General features: G+C 40.8%; 1 protein-coding gene across 5 annotated transcripts in view; it reads left to right on the top strand.

Annotated features, from left to right (window-relative positions):
• Positions 1–15,640, top strand: part of sema3ab (sema domain, immunoglobulin domain (Ig), short basic domain, secreted, (semaphorin) 3Ab) — a 122,151-nt gene that overhangs the window by 91,423 nt on the left and 15,088 nt on the right. For all 5 annotated transcript variants that reach the window (XM_064343125.1, XM_064343126.1, XM_064343127.1 and 2 more), the window contains 5 exons: positions 3,683–3,843; positions 6,195–6,257; positions 9,612–9,731; positions 11,343–11,436; positions 13,914–14,033. In XM_064343125.1, coding sequence (XP_064199195.1) covers positions 3,683–3,843; positions 6,195–6,257; positions 9,612–9,731; positions 11,343–11,436; positions 13,914–14,033 — 558 coding nt within the window. The remainder of the gene's footprint in view (positions 1–3,682; positions 3,844–6,194; positions 6,258–9,611; positions 9,732–11,342; positions 11,437–13,913; positions 14,034–15,640) is intronic.

The raw sequence follows: 15,640 nt of genomic DNA on the forward strand, positions 1-15,640 counted from the left end.
CCGCATGGACAATTCTTTAAACAGAAGCAGGAAGAGGGCTGTGATTGGAGGAGCCATTCTCGAACATTTTCTAAAGAAGCAGAATGCAAGAAGCAAACCTGGATCCATACCTGACTTGGTTAATGCTTATATTTTTTTGTTGATTTTTGGAAAATAGATCTGAATTATTGTATTATGTATTTAAATGAAAATGTCATTGCATTTGAGAGATAGGGTTCTTGAGTTGGTTTTACAGGACTTAACACGTTTTGGCACCTAGGAGCTATACTATAGCTAATATATTTGCCCAAGTTTGATGTGTCCGTTGCTACCCTGAGTCAACTTTAAAATGACGACTGTGTCTGTTTAAAGGAAAACCTAATTTCCCCCCTTAGCCAAGCCTACAATTAATTTTAAAAAGATTCCCATACCCTGTTCCTTATTCCATTCTGTAATCACTATTGCACTGGCTTTCCCAGCCTCCTCAGCCTCAAACCGTCATCAATGCTTAACTGGGGGGATTGTCCACTGCAAGTCGTTACGAGGTTATCTGATAGGAAATGTTTTCAAGATAAGATCGCACACTCAGATCCGGTCTGACCTGAGGTACTCTGGCAAAACAGGAACTCCGACATCCAAAAGATGAGCTGGCCTGCATTCCCCATGCCAGCGTACGCGGCCAGCAGCTTCTGATGACTGACACAGGTCAGGAAGAGAGCGATACAAGCACACTCTAAAAGCCAGTTTTAGAGACTGGGAAACCCATCATAAGGTGTTTTTGTTATGATCACACAAAAGATAGCTCTCTGCACCCCCAGAGTTTATAATATCTGTGGAATAATAATAATGTGGAACGGCTGATATAAAAAACAGGACTGTTGGAACAGACGTGTTGACCCTGTCAGCAGACGAACCGCCTAAAATAATCTTTCTGTGGAAACAGATCCCTACCCATTCTCAAAACAGACTATTGCTGCAGCTATTGCAGTATTGCTCTTGCTCACGGTGGGGTTTTATGGATCATGTAAACAATAATATAATTCATTTGTTTCAAGTACTGAAACTGCACCCGTATTTTGTTTGTGTGAATTCCCATTACCTTTTTTATACAACTATTTTATAAAACTGCGCCGTTGTAGCACTCTCTCTTTCTTAAGCTCCTGCTAAGTTACAGCTAACAGAAATTGATACGTTTATTTTGTCTTGTGCAGTAATGTGGCTCCAAATTTCTCTCCCGCCCAAGCACCTACAGTACTCCACATTTTTTTCCAAGAACAAATCTTGGATCCAGCTGATGACAAATATGACATGATGATAAATACAATAGGTCTCCGTGGCAGAGCTGAACTCCCCAAAATTCCCCCAAAACTCCACTGTGAAGCTGGAATGAATTCATTCACTTTCCACCAGAATAAACAGGAGGAATAAGTGTGTCATTGTCATGGCAGTAAAAGCCACATCTGGCACTGTATAAGCCAAAGGAAAAATGAGGCAAGGTTGAGGCTTGCAGTGTATGGCACATACTAATTTTTAACACCACCAGAAACTGCTGAGCGGAACCTTCATTTTTTGCAGAAACTGGAACCCACCCTCTCTCTCTCTCTCCATTTATTCCAAAATACGGGTGCAGGTGTCAAGACTCAAGGGGTAAAAGAGTAGCCTTGGGGTGTGCCTGTCCTGGCTTCTGTTCATCCTGACTAATGATGGAGGTATGAGTGGGGTGTGGAAAGGGCTCTTCTGAGTCACTTGTGGGATCTTTTTTTTTTCACTAATGTGTGCTCATACCCTTACCCCCATAACCCTCTGGAGCACCGATCTTTGGTTTTCCTGTGGGTTTCCTGTGGGTTTCCTGTAAACTCTGAAAGATGGGTATGGCAGGAATTCCACCCTCTTGCTCATTTTAAAACAACTTTTATTAGCTTCATATATACTTGCACTGCTGTGGTTCAAGTCATGTTGAAATGAACATGCATTCTTACAATACTCATTTTGCATTCGTGGTCAGTTGCCATTCTGTTAATTTGTTTTGGAAAGGCCACTATGCTTGGACAAAATTCATAATAATTGGCAGCTTACATTAAGGGAACTTTCAGTTGGCCGCCACATTCAAGGTCACCTCAGTCATTGCCAGCCCTGGCTGCAGGTTAGCAGCACCCATCCAGCACACCCTGGCTGGCCCCTCTGCCCAGAGTAGAGCCCATTGTTGAAATGGTTCCGGGGTTTCGTGGGGTGAACAAGCAAGTGTGGCGGCTGGCTGGGATTGCACAGTCTGGCAGGTATTAGCCAAAGGTAGCTGAACCACAGGGTTGTGAGTCTGTGATCTACCCCCCTGCCTGCTCACACCAAACACCCATCTCTACATATGCATTAAAATTTAGCAATGTGTATTTCAGTTCTCACACTTCATTAGCACTGTCCAACTGGATAACACAAATTCAAACCAACTGTCCAATGAAATGGAAGAAATTTTTTATTTATTTGTGACCTTAATACTGAAGTGCTGATAATGCTTAATATGTACAATGAGTTTGTACTATAATACTATAATCAGGCAGATTACCTTACGTATTAAGATCTCAGTGTTGTATGTCACCAAGAAAGTTGCTTTCAGAAATTCACTGCAAATTCCATCAGTGATTAAAATTTCAGAGAGACCACTCAAAATCTGAGCTGAATGCAACAAACCGACCGAAGACCACATCCCCCATGCTGGGCCAAGGGTTGCCCTCCTTTCATCTGAATCACAATTCATTCGGTTGGGGAAGTCATAAATTAAATATCGCAGGGGCCTCTCTGGTCTCATTTTCACGAGGCTGACAGAAGAAAAGAGGTATTGGGCATATCTAACCGCGTGTGAATGATCGCACTAATTACATGGTTGAGCACATACTGAGTCATGCTGCGCCTATCCAGTAATCTCATTTCAGCCGTTTTACGACACGCTTGACGGTTGTACGAAATTCCAAAATGGCAGACAGTGTTGCATCAGTCCATGGAATTAGATTAGGAACAGATTAGATTATTAAGAGCGAATGGTCAAAAATGTGCATATTTTCACCACACTCACATTCAGGATGATTAAGTCATTAAGCATGAGGCTTTAGATTCATGAATCATGGGTGGCAGAGACTAAGGACATTTCATTGTAATCTGAAAAGTTATTTTAATGGACAGAATTAATTTTTTTTACAAAGTTGATCAAAATTATTTTGCATTGTTGTCCTGTTGAGATTTAGCATTCTGTGCACGTGAGCATGCGCTAAACAATGCAATATGTGCATGACGGCTCACAGAAGTGAACTTCCTTCCACTCATTTCGAATTACTCTGAGGACTGGGTGGATGTGAGCTGTCAGTGAGGCAGAGCTCGCTTCCCAGTGAGTCACACTACAGACGTCACATTTTCTGAGTTGCAGCCCCAAAGTCGCTAATTTACATAGGCAGGTCACACTCTGGCCTTTGCGGCTGCGGGTTCTTGCCAGGGACACTGTTTATACTGCGGATGCTGGCAATTTCCTCAGCGCTGGTCCTGTTTCCACAAGCTACGCACCTGCCAGGGATAGCAAGAGGCCTGGTCATATTCCTACCCACAATGCCATTGGCAGCAGGTCGGAGAAAAAGAAAATCAGAGCTTTCCTGAGTCAGTATTTTTCTGCTCCTTCCTGTTGTCCTAATGTCCTCCCTGGTCCTCCTTTCCCTTTCAGAGATGCTGGAGTCCAACAACCTAATTACCTTTAACGGCCTGGCTAACAGCTCGAGCTATCACACCTTCCTGCTGGACGAGGAGAAGGGCAGACTGCTGGTGGGAGCCAAGGACCACATTTTCTCCTTTAATCTGCTCAACATAAACAAGGACTATTTGACGGTAGGTCCCATCAGAGTTTTCTTTGGGAGGAAGGGTGATGAGAGCTAAAAGGAGGAGCACAGCCAAAGTCAATGCTATGGGGTTTGCTCAGGCTTACCACTATGCTGACACACGGAGTGCCACCTTTTGAAAATGACTATTTTGTTTCAAAACAGTTCTTACTAAGAGCATAGTGATTGAAATGGCTCCTACTTTGTATTAGTGCCTACAACGAGGCACTGCACCTGGAATTTATTTGTGTAAGTATTCCAGTTTCAGAAATGGCATTAGCTGTTTGAGCTAAGAGGAGTACAATACATCCATCCATTCATGTTCTATACCCACTTATTCCTGGTAAGGGTCACTGGAGGTGCTGGAGCCTATCCCAGTGTGAATTGGGTGAGAGGCAGAAATATACCTTGGACAGGTTGCCAGTCTATCGCAGGGCACACACCATTTAACCTATGGGCAATTTAGAGTCTCCAGTTAGCCTACCTGAATGTCTTTGGACTGTGGGAGGAAACCGGAGTACCTGGAGAAAACCCTCATGGACACGGGGAGAACATTCAAACTCCACACAGAAAGGCCCAGGCCAGGATTCAAACCCAGGACTTTGTGCTGTGAGGCACCAGTGCTACCTGCTTCCCCGGGTACAATACGTTATTATGATGAAGAAGAAGAAGATAATGATGATGATGATAAATACATAAAATACTATGGCCTTAATTTATGCTAGGAAAGTTCACTTGAACCATGCAAGCCATGAAAAATAGATCTGAAGTGCATTGTGAGATTTCTTGCTTTTGTCATCTAGCATTGTGTGGAAATAAAGTTCCTATACCCCTGTTATTACACACTCCCTCTGTGCCTGGCATCTTGAACTGGGCGAATACTTGAGTGGATGCCGGAAAACTCAAGCTGACAAGCTGTCCATCTCAAGAAAATATAGCTTGTCAAGAAATCAAGTAAAAAGGGAAAGTGATGGACGTAACCAATGAGAAGTGGTCTCCCATGGCCGAATAGCTGCCCCTCTGACAGCCCTGATATGGGCAACCAGGGACTGCGGTTCAACAGAAAAGCTTCCTATGAATATTTAAAGGCAAAGCTGTCACGGAAATCTCAGCTGTCCGAAGCACGCGAGAGGCACATCCTTCACCTGGATGAATAATGGAGCGCAAACTGGAACAAAGTGAAGACAAATTGCATTTTGTTTCCCTCAAGAACACGGGCAGGAACTCTGAAATACCCAGCTCCCTTTCCACTCCAACCACCACCAACTGGTACACACTGGCTGTTGAACATTACCCACCGGTCCAAAAACAGTTCTTCAAGAGGATAGGGAATCAATTACAATATCAGCAGCATGGCTTAGCACTGAACCTCGCTATTGATCTTACTGTTGCTGTATAATGCCCAATGGTAGAGCTAAACATGAGGCAACATGTTTCATGGGCTTTTCAGAGGAGGTCCCGACGAGAACTTCCCATAGCTTTCCAACACTGTCCGGCATCCAATGAGCCGCAAAGGCGCCTGTGTAAAGAGACGCCCTGTTTTCCACTCGCTAGAACGTGCGTGTAACGAAACACGGGGGAGACAGAAACCATGTGAGGAGACACGCGGCCAACGGACTCCCGGCAGCAGGCCTCCCTCTCTCACTGGCAGAGAGTCTGACTGCCGTGTTTGTTTCCGAGACGACCGGCCTGGACTGGAGACGGTCAGGAAGTCAAATAACACGAGACCGCGATTCGGTTTCATTTCTGCCCCGATCGTATCTCAGCTATTTTTCTCGCCCCGAAGTCCGTTTCTCTGGGGTTGATTACATTGATTTCCCTCCTTTTCGCCCGGGAGCTATGCACTGTATGATATTTCATTACACCACCTGGAACAGGTTATGGGACCTTTTTTATCTGATTCTTAAAAGCGTTTGCAGTAAGACGAAGAGCCTATGGGCAGGGCCACTATTATTTATTTGTTTTCTTGTTTGTTTGTTTTTTAAATTTGTTTGTTTATTGAAAATAATTCGTTTTGGGGTGAATATTGTAAATAATGGAAATATAAATATTGGAAAAGCATTGTAATTATCACAATTATTAAGATTAAAAATAATTTTAATCTTCAACTATGCATGTAAGAAAATATTTCAAATAGTTTTTTTTTGTGACTATAGTAAATGGTAAGGTTAATGATTTATAACATACATACTGAATTAAAGAGGTTCTTGTAACAGTCCACTTTTAGAAATAACTAGAGGCAAATGTATTATGTGATTTAAAAAAAAATAAAATAAAATTCAAGAGAAACACAGAACTGCAAAGAATGCTATTGTCAAGGAAGTGTTATCTTAAGAGGAGTCTTTTCTTTTGATGTTTAAGATCGCATGGCCAGCAACCTTATCAAGGCGAGACGAATGCAAGTGGGCTGGGAAAGACATCTTGGTAAGTGCTAAGCGCATGATGTGGCTTCTTTTGTCCATTGTCATTTTTTTTTTTTAATTCTAAGACACAAAGAGAAAAGTCTTAATTAAATTCAACAAAAGGTGGCGGCTGGGGGCCAGCATGGTATTATAAGGATTGATTCCATTCTTCCCTCCCCAACCCGAACATTTCAGGATTCCATTCTCTTTATTTAAATGATAAAACCTCAATAAAATGCAATACATTTTGGTTCAGATAACGAACCAAGTACCACTTTCAAAACAGCCTACAAGGTCAAATGATTTCATGCCACCATACGTGGCTTGTACGTTTTGGACTTAGTTCCTGTCTGCCCCTGTGCATACGACATGCCAGGTTGAGCATGGAAATACCGCAATACATAAATGAAGGTCTTTGCTTCTTTGTGGTGTTTCACACTTTGCACTTCTAGTTCAGTGCTATATCAAAATTACATGGCTCTCTAACCTTCATGGGGGAGATACAGAATACTTGCAATTGTCCATGGGGACCCATAGGGGTTGGAATGAAAAATTCTACATGACTTGTTTCCATTCATCTGTAGCAAGTAATGCAATACTTATATCAGACATACTGTGTGACTAACACTTTTTTTAAAGCAGCCTTACAGAGTTTATGCTAAAGTACATCATTATATATTTTGAATTATACTACAGTATTCAAAAGGGACAACCAGCAAACAGTGGCTCCAGCACTAAGGTTAAAACCAAAAATGTTTGCAAAAGCTAAATATTTGTAAAATGCCCTAATTGAGCAGTTGTTCTTTCTTTAAATGTTAAACAATTTCCTGTGTACTGTAATATACTGTAATCAAACATAAGTGCCCTAATTTAGTTTGAATGCTTCACAAAATAGTCAGGTCATAAAAACAAATTACTCTGCGTTCACCAAGGCCTATGGAATTTCTTATGTGAATGCGTGTGTGTGTGTGTGTGGCTTTGCTTCAAAGAGATGCAAGACAATCTTTTTGCATTAATCACCACTGTAAAACTTGTAGCCTGTAGTTATAAAGATGTTGCTGAAAAAAAATAGCCACCGGATCGCTTCCTTGTTAATCCACTGATCCGTGGTAATTTCTCTAATCTTTTTTTTTCAAGTGCATTGTGCTGTTATATATGAGTTATATAAATGAGTACAATGAGTTAATTCAAACATGGCATATCAAGGTTTTTTGGTAGGCTGCATGTAATAACCTGTACAATTGTTATTTGTATTTTGCTATCTTCATGAAGTATTTGTGTAAGTCAGGTACATCCAGTGCTTTCTTCTCAGCAGTGAACAGACTTTTGGCAGTTGAGAGATTTTTTAAAGATCCTGCTACTACCAGTTTACTTTGGCAGATAGCACTTGTCTTCCAAAAGCTCTAAAACAACACTGGCTTCAATACAAACGCTATGATATATTTCTGTGGAAGGACAAGTGAATTGGCTCAAAATGTGAGAGACAACTGCATAAATGATACAGAGGCATGACTGCAATGCTTCCATCCCAAGAACACCCACCAAAAAGCAAGAGAATCATAGCTACTGAGTGTTGAGTTCATGTGGAAAATGTCTAGCACTGTTTAAATAGGGCTTGTCTGAACTGCTGTAAAATCTTTAGCGTGTTATTTTTGTTACCCAGCAAACATGCTGAAGGTGAATGTGAGATGATCCTATCAAAGCTGTCTTGTGTCAGGTCAGCAGGGCTATAATGAGAGGAAAGGCTGACTGAAGCCTGATGTTTCCAAACTGGAACAATGTCTTGTCTCAGCCCATTGACAATAAATTGAATACATCTGTCATTGTTGTGTCAAAATTGAAATGATGATCTGGATTATGAGTTCTGTAAGTTATTTTGAGATCAAAAATGTTAATCCTCCCTGCAAGTCCCATGTATGAGGAAAACATTTGATTGACAGTTCATTTGAAATACATTTGTTGTTTTTAAATAGCAAACATAGTACAATATTTGTGTAATTATATAAAGCTCTCCCTGCCTTTTCACGTCTGAAATGTATTGGCATATTAGTCAGATTAATCCAAGACCAGGAGCAAGGTTTAGAAAGACAGGGCAATGCATAATTGGCAATAGACTTGCCCAGAGAGGGAGAGATTCAATCGGCAGGGTGTTCTCTTCATAACACAAGAGTGACTCCTCAAGCCATATGTACACTTATCTGCACCATCTGTGTAAGTCATACAGTCCTCCAGTGCAGCAATTGCAGATTGCAGAGTGAACACAAGTTGTTGGCTCTAAGAGCTGTAAAAAGTTCAGAGGATGTTGCAGTGATGGGATATGCATAGGATAGCAATTAAGGATTCCATCTGGGAATAGATATATGAGGATAAAAACAAAAAAAAACTTGCTTTGCTCCAGATGAACCCATCGTACTAGTACATAAAAGCCAAAATACAATGCAAAATACAATTTACTTTGTCAAAGCAATGTTACTGCATAATAATACTCTTTATTATCCAACAGTGAATCTTTTTCTTATGGTGAAAAGGTATCATCATTGCATGTGCACCCCATTCGTAGCACTTAGGCGTCCCTAATATGAGGGACAGAGTATCCGTCTCCATGGGCCAAGGATGATACAATCTCCCGGGTATCCTGGAACACTTCTTTATACAGATGGGCATCTTTATTTTCTTAACAAGACAGGAAAGTCCCGTCTGCCTCAGCCTTAGCTAATGAGGCCACACAGGGCCTATGTGTTATCTGTGGGCGGGGCTCGTGGGGCCCCACGTCTGTTTATTATGGAGGAAATGCTGACCAATCATCTCCCTCATCATCTCCAACATAAACACCAGAGGGGGTGCAGACTAATGTGCAGATGATAAAACAAGCTCATTTGTCAGTTATCACCTACGTGCAGCTTTGAAAATACACACATGGCCTTTGAGTATTTAAAATGGCTGACAGCCATTCAACTTGTTTTGGCCTGAGATGCCGTGCTTGTTGCAGGTGGTGGTCTGATAGATGTACACTGTAAATGAAAAGCATGTTTGTTACTGACTCACCTGAAAATTTGTTGTACATGTGTTCATAACTTTCAGTGTGAGTGTTATGGTTGTGATCAGTGGTTCACCAAAAATGATAAAATTTTATTTTATTTTTTAAATCTAATTTAAGTTTAAAAAATTTAGGACAAATGCTGATTGAATCCATGGCTTAGTTTGAGGTGTCCACATTTGAGTCGTTAGGACCAGAGGTAATGCATGTTGAATGACAACAGTCTGGTAAAGTACTTTCCAAACCACAGCACAAGGTCCTTTGATCTGATATTTATGGGGGGAAACGGGTTTAGCAGTGAGGACCCAACTGAAGTTGTGCTTTCTCCTTTCCCTACAGAAAGAATGCTCAAATTTCATCAAGGTGCTCCAGACGTTTAACCAAACCCACCTGTATGCCTGCGGAACTGGGGCCTTTCACCCAATCTGTGCCTATCTGGAGGTGGGAAAACGACCAGAGGTAAAATTTCAGTGATGATAAATTACTGTTCACAAGCAATCTGATAAATATGTCCAGAAAACCTTTGAGCTTTAATTTAAAAGGGCTGTACAAATGTAGGAAACCCATTTTTAAGTGGTGTGACTTCCAGAGTTTAATTTTATCGGTGTATTTAAGTTGTGTTTCTCTTCACACCATGTTCATGTTTTTTATGTCCCAATCAACCAATTTCAAAGATGTGGTTAATATTCACAACAGCCAGAAATGTATCAAAAAACATGGTTCTGCTGCACAGAATCATGTTTAAGTAAAAAAAAATTCTTAATATCTAGACACTTTGAAATTAATTCAATGCCTTTATTTTTTTAATAATAATTTATCAAAATAAAAATGACTCCCATGTGCCTAAATGTTACTTTCATACAAAACATAATCTAGTTGATTGGCTATATCTTGTAAATCACCATCTGTTCTGTAGAGTTTGCCTGTGTAAGTCATCATAGAAGCATTGTCTGCACTCTTTCTCAGCTTGAGTGTTTTGAGATGGTTGTGAAATTTCCTCGGTGGTCTTTGGTCTTGTTTTGATGTCCCTCGAAAACATTGATGTCCTTGGTTAGTCCACAGGAAGTGATCCCATTAAAATTGGATATGCATGTTGTCCTTTTGATGTGGCTAATACTTGGAGCTGGCATTCGTTTTCTGAAGGGGCTGCAGTGTCTCCCACACTGAAAATGTAATAATGACGCAGTCATAAATAAATGTAAAAAAAATGTCATTAATCATGAATTCTGTCAATTTTAAAGTCAAGTTTAATCAATAAGAATTTTTTTTTTTAATATTGGCCATATATTCATTTTTGTCTGATGTATTTAAAATAAACGGCAGTGTTTCTGTTTTTATTAAATAAATTATGTCCTCATAGGTTAAGGTTTAGTTTAATTGGAAACATCATGTTTTATTGATTTCACCTCTCTATCTTGAATCATTGTCAAGGTACTACATCACACCTGTGTTCTGCTGTCACATGTCTGGTGATTACTTGTCCTCTGCTGAGTAATAATGATCACTGATTTTGAGATCTTTAGTATAACTGACTTGGCCATATGACTAGGATGGCAAGGAGATATTTCAAAGAGGCTAATTGTACTGTCCAGGTATAATTGGGGAGTAGCTGAATGTATCCATCTTGGGAAGCGCCATGCTACTTTCTTTAATATCACAAATTACCCTTCGCTAGCCAAGTGTGACAGTGGTCTACCTCTAAATGATTTCCTGACTGCCCCTAAATTTATCCTATTAACCAGATGAAGCAGAAAATGTATTTAAAAAGAAGTTTCATTGTGGAGAGGTCTTTTAATTTATCATTTGTAAATGGAATTTCCATTTTCTTCCACGAAATGTCAATGATTATCAAAGATGAATTGCTGTCTTAAAGCTTCTTTTCCATTAGAATCTAATTTTCAAACAATAGTTGGGAGAAAAAATCTGTGAGCTTTTCAATTAAGCCCATTAATTATCTCAGACAAGAGGCAGAGATTCGGGCATTCATGGTGTGAATCACTAATACACTTAGAAAGGCTAATGAGACTGAAAACTCTTCCTCTGAACACGCTTTAAATATTCTGCTACTAGGACAGCGTCTTCAGGCTGGAGGCATCACACTTTGAGAATGGCCGTGGAAAGAGTCCCTATGACCCAAAGCTGCTGACAGCTTCTCTTCTAATTGGTGAGTTGTGAAAGGACCATGCTGAGTCCGCCTTCCTCTCGGGTCATACAGCAGTACTGGACACACTGAGTGGCCAAAAGGTGGAGAGACAATTGAATGTGGCAACAAAGAGCCAGCCCACTGTGTGTGTGTGTGTGTGTGTGTGTGTGTGTGTGTGTGTGTGTGTGTGGTTTCTGCTGAGTTGAGTGTTCTGAATTCCAAATGTGAAGAGGGAACCGTTACTTTTTTAAACACAATTTTTACACATGAGGCTACAATTATATAGCGTGCCATTTGCCTCATAGAGTGAACCTTTGCTATGCTGAAACATGCACTTCTTTTAGTCATTCCTGCCAGTGTTTCAGTGATCTAACGTGCCCTTCCTACAGACTCTTTAACAAAGGACTCACAATGGCGGCGACATCCAGATGTTTGTGGCCTCCATCACAAAAGCTCTTTATTGTAGAGGGCAGCTTCAAAGGGCCGTGTCCTCAAACTGCTTCCAGATGAATACTTTCTCAGTCACAAATAACTCTAAAAGTGATATCTGTGTCCATTTTAATAATGGCCATTCTATAATCCGTACATGCACTTCATATCCGATTAAAAAGCATATGATCACGTGTCATCCCTGACATATGTTGACTCAGACCTGACACCTCTTTTGCTGCCAGTTGAGGCTTGTTTCATGTTCTTTGGTGGAGCAGCAACACTAAATTCCCACACATGAAAGCTATTCCATATTAATAATATGGCTTCAGTATAGACCTCATGATAGCCATACTTTCCAGTTGTGTGCAAAAGTACATATGCTCGTGCTTTAGGGTGTATGTGGATGGTTTTGAAAGGCGTCATGTCTGAAAAAAAGCCTGGTACAAAAAATGTTGTAATATGTCTTTTTAAAACATAATTTACAAAAGGGCAAACTGCATGATATACTAGTTTTTTTTTTTTTTTTTCCATTTTAAAGTTCCTGTAAATGCTGAGCAAAATCAATAGGCAAATGAATCTGTGGAAAACAAAAGTTTTGCCCACTTTGCAGTTTTTCATTACCTTTTTACTTCCTGCTGCTGCTGCTCAAAATGGCATCGGGGGAGTGAACGCGACTCATTCGGTGCTCAAAGGAGCTGCAGAGACAAGATCTTCTCTGGCGAGCGCGCCCACTGAATGGACAGATCCGTGATGAGATAGCGTTCCCTCGCCGTGCGAGGTGTCAGTGGGCTGCCAGCGCTCCAGAGATTAGGCTTAGGTTCTGCACACCCTCCGCGGCGGCTCCTCCGTGCTTGACTTCTCTTTTGTCTGGCCCAGCGAGAAAAGTAATTAAACTATAGATCTGCCTGACAGGCGGCAGATTAGGTTCTGGTGGGCCTGAATAGATTTCCGAGTGCCCGTCATTGTGCGCTGGCCGTGTGCCGTGCGAGAGATGAGAACAGCTGCCCTGACTGAGGAATGCACACACGTAGGGCTGCAATTGGGCTGCAATCGCTTTCCTTCTGATATATTTCTGTTCAAACTCAAGCACTTTGAGATGTCGTTCTATTACTAAAAGTATTGTGTAAAGGTAATCCCTAACAGTTTCTGTGTTTATGCATCTGTACGCATGAGCACAAATACATTTATCATTAGAACTGATTTGCCACAGAAAATACCTATGAAGAGAGCTAATTCATTGACTGATAATTGGAGCATTAGTGAACTCGAAAATGTCAAAGACATCAGGAGCCATTGAAAAGTTGTACCTGGAATATTTGAGAAAGAACATTGCCCTGATGAACAATACATGTTAATTGAAACACCCAAAAATTGTGGGAAAATCATCAGGATTATGAATGAAATTTCAAGGCTGAAATTACACATGACATGTTGATGGCGTCATTTTGTTACTGTTCCCCCATCCCCCACAGCTAGTCAGAGTCAATCACTTTAAACCTCTTAATCTGTGAGCCTTTAATTCTCCTGTCATACTTCTCACCTCTCTTGTCTTTTGTCACTGGCAATTGGCCCTGGAAGTGCCTTAAAATAGTTTTTGCCTAGTTAACATTAGCTAGAGAGCTTGGTTTGAGTAGGAATTTTAGTTATTTAACAACAGACTCACCACCTATTGCTGGTCACTCAGTTCGAGCACTGGGTGCATGCCAATTGGCCGGATTATGTCCTCAATCAAAGACAGAATTGGTACAGAGGGACTTTCCCTACTTCCCAACAGGAGGTACATTGGTGGAGTGATTTTTATGTAACTCCATGCAACAGATTATTGTCATAATTCTGTATTGGCAGTACTGTTGGGTCACTCAATAATGAATATGAGCAAAAAAAAAAAAAATCTGAATTGAGCATTAATGTGTGTAGTCTGTAAGTAGCCTAAATGTATCTAGAAGCATGTGTTTTTACAATGCATTCTTCAGCGGACACCACATGTCCACTGAGTGCAGTCCATGTAAACAGTTGTGAGTGCCGACCCCACATTCTTGAAACGTTATTTGCTTCTCGATTCATAGATGGGGAGTTATACTCCGGGACATCAGCTGACTTCATGGGAAGGGACTTTGCCATTTTTCGGACTTTGGGTCAGCATCATCCAATCAGGACGGAGCAGCATGATTCAAGATGGTTGAACGGTAATGAAACTGGCCCATTTGCTTTAAGTGCAGTAGAGTGAACATATCTGTGTGTTTAGAAATGTATGTGTGCATCTCTGGTCAGTGATATTAGATCAATCCATCACTATGTCTTCATGACATGAGTTCAGCTACCATTCTCACACTGTACAGTGTGGTGTGTAAACTTCTTCATTCTGTTCAAACATCGATTTGTTTCGCATCACAATAAACAGGGATTACATCTTTTTGATACCAAAAGAATGAGACCTTTTAGTTTTCTTTTTTTTAGCATAACTGCTCACCGAGTAGTGTGTGAGGTCAGAATGGCTGGCTTCACCTCCCTTTAATCCCGTCTGTGATTGACATGGTATTAAGAGGATCAGCGTTATCAGATACTGTCTATTCATTCCCGCCTGCTTTATGCTTCCTGCCCACTCTGGACGTTAACAGAAAGGAGTAATGTACCCTCTGGCAACTTGTCAGCTTTAGAGGGGATTTATAAAACACAATAGCTAAATTTAAGGTTTAAGATTTTCATATTTTCCCAGGCAGTTAAGCCTTACTCCATTCTTCTATTTCAGTGGCATAGCTTGGTTTTTTTTACACTTGCATGACTGGATTTTGTTGTCCATTAGCAGTGAATACACGGTAAATTAAAGCAACATTTAGCATTTTCACTGCATTAGCCCGTTCATATTTGTGTACACTATCACCATGGATACATTATGTATTTAATATGTCTTCTTCACGCTGGGTCTGTCCTTTTAAAATGCGTTCATTGTAAAAAATGTTGTTTCTGAAAAGCAATGCAATTTTGGGATTTTGGAGATGGATATCAGATTCTGACTTGTCAACACGTTTTGTCTCCATTATCCGAGTTTATGAGTGTGTGCACAGTTGCTGTTGAAGGAAAATGTGTATGTGCATCAAAAGGCTTTTTCTGAAACAGGTCAACTGGAAAAATTTAACACAGCAATACTCTTATGTGCCTGTTGTTAATGTCATTAACGTATCCATAGCAAGCCATTCGTTGATGACTGCTTCACCAGGAATGGGTGATTTAAATAGGTAGGGGAAAACTTAACGTATTTAGAAACTCTGACTTCCATGGAGGTGGGGGAGATCTGGTGAGCTGATATAACAATTTGTGTAGCCCTGATGTGTAACATTGTGGGGAAAGTTTTGTCGGCTAAACTCAGTTCAATTAGTACATGCCCTGTCAATATACTAATAACAATGTCCTCAGACCAGCTCAGTACTTTCACTGCCCTCTCTCTTCCAGAATGTCTGGTGCTCTTTCTCCATCATCCCTCTCCTCTGCGTTCTCTCTCTCTCTCTCTCTCTCTCTCTCACACACACACACACACACCATTAATATTTATCAGTGGGATTAGTTATTTTACCATTTGCTGGCTTCAGCATGTATGGCATTGCTGGGAGTTGGGTAAACAGGTTTAAGTGGGATGCCATTAACGGTACAATTGTTGATGTCAACAGGGGTTGTGTGACCATCTTAGCTGACACGGCTCTCCCTGACTGTGACAAAACATGGTCTCATTAGCAATTTAATTTGTTTCTGCTTGCCAGCTGATTGCAAGCTTAATGTGGTCTAGTGGTAAAACAGT

The sequence above is a fragment of the Anguilla rostrata genome, chromosome 7 (genome assembly GCF_018555375.3).
Source record: "Anguilla rostrata isolate EN2019 chromosome 7, ASM1855537v3, whole genome shotgun sequence".
In the NCBI taxonomy this organism is placed as follows: domain Eukaryota; kingdom Metazoa; phylum Chordata; class Actinopteri; order Anguilliformes; family Anguillidae; genus Anguilla; species Anguilla rostrata.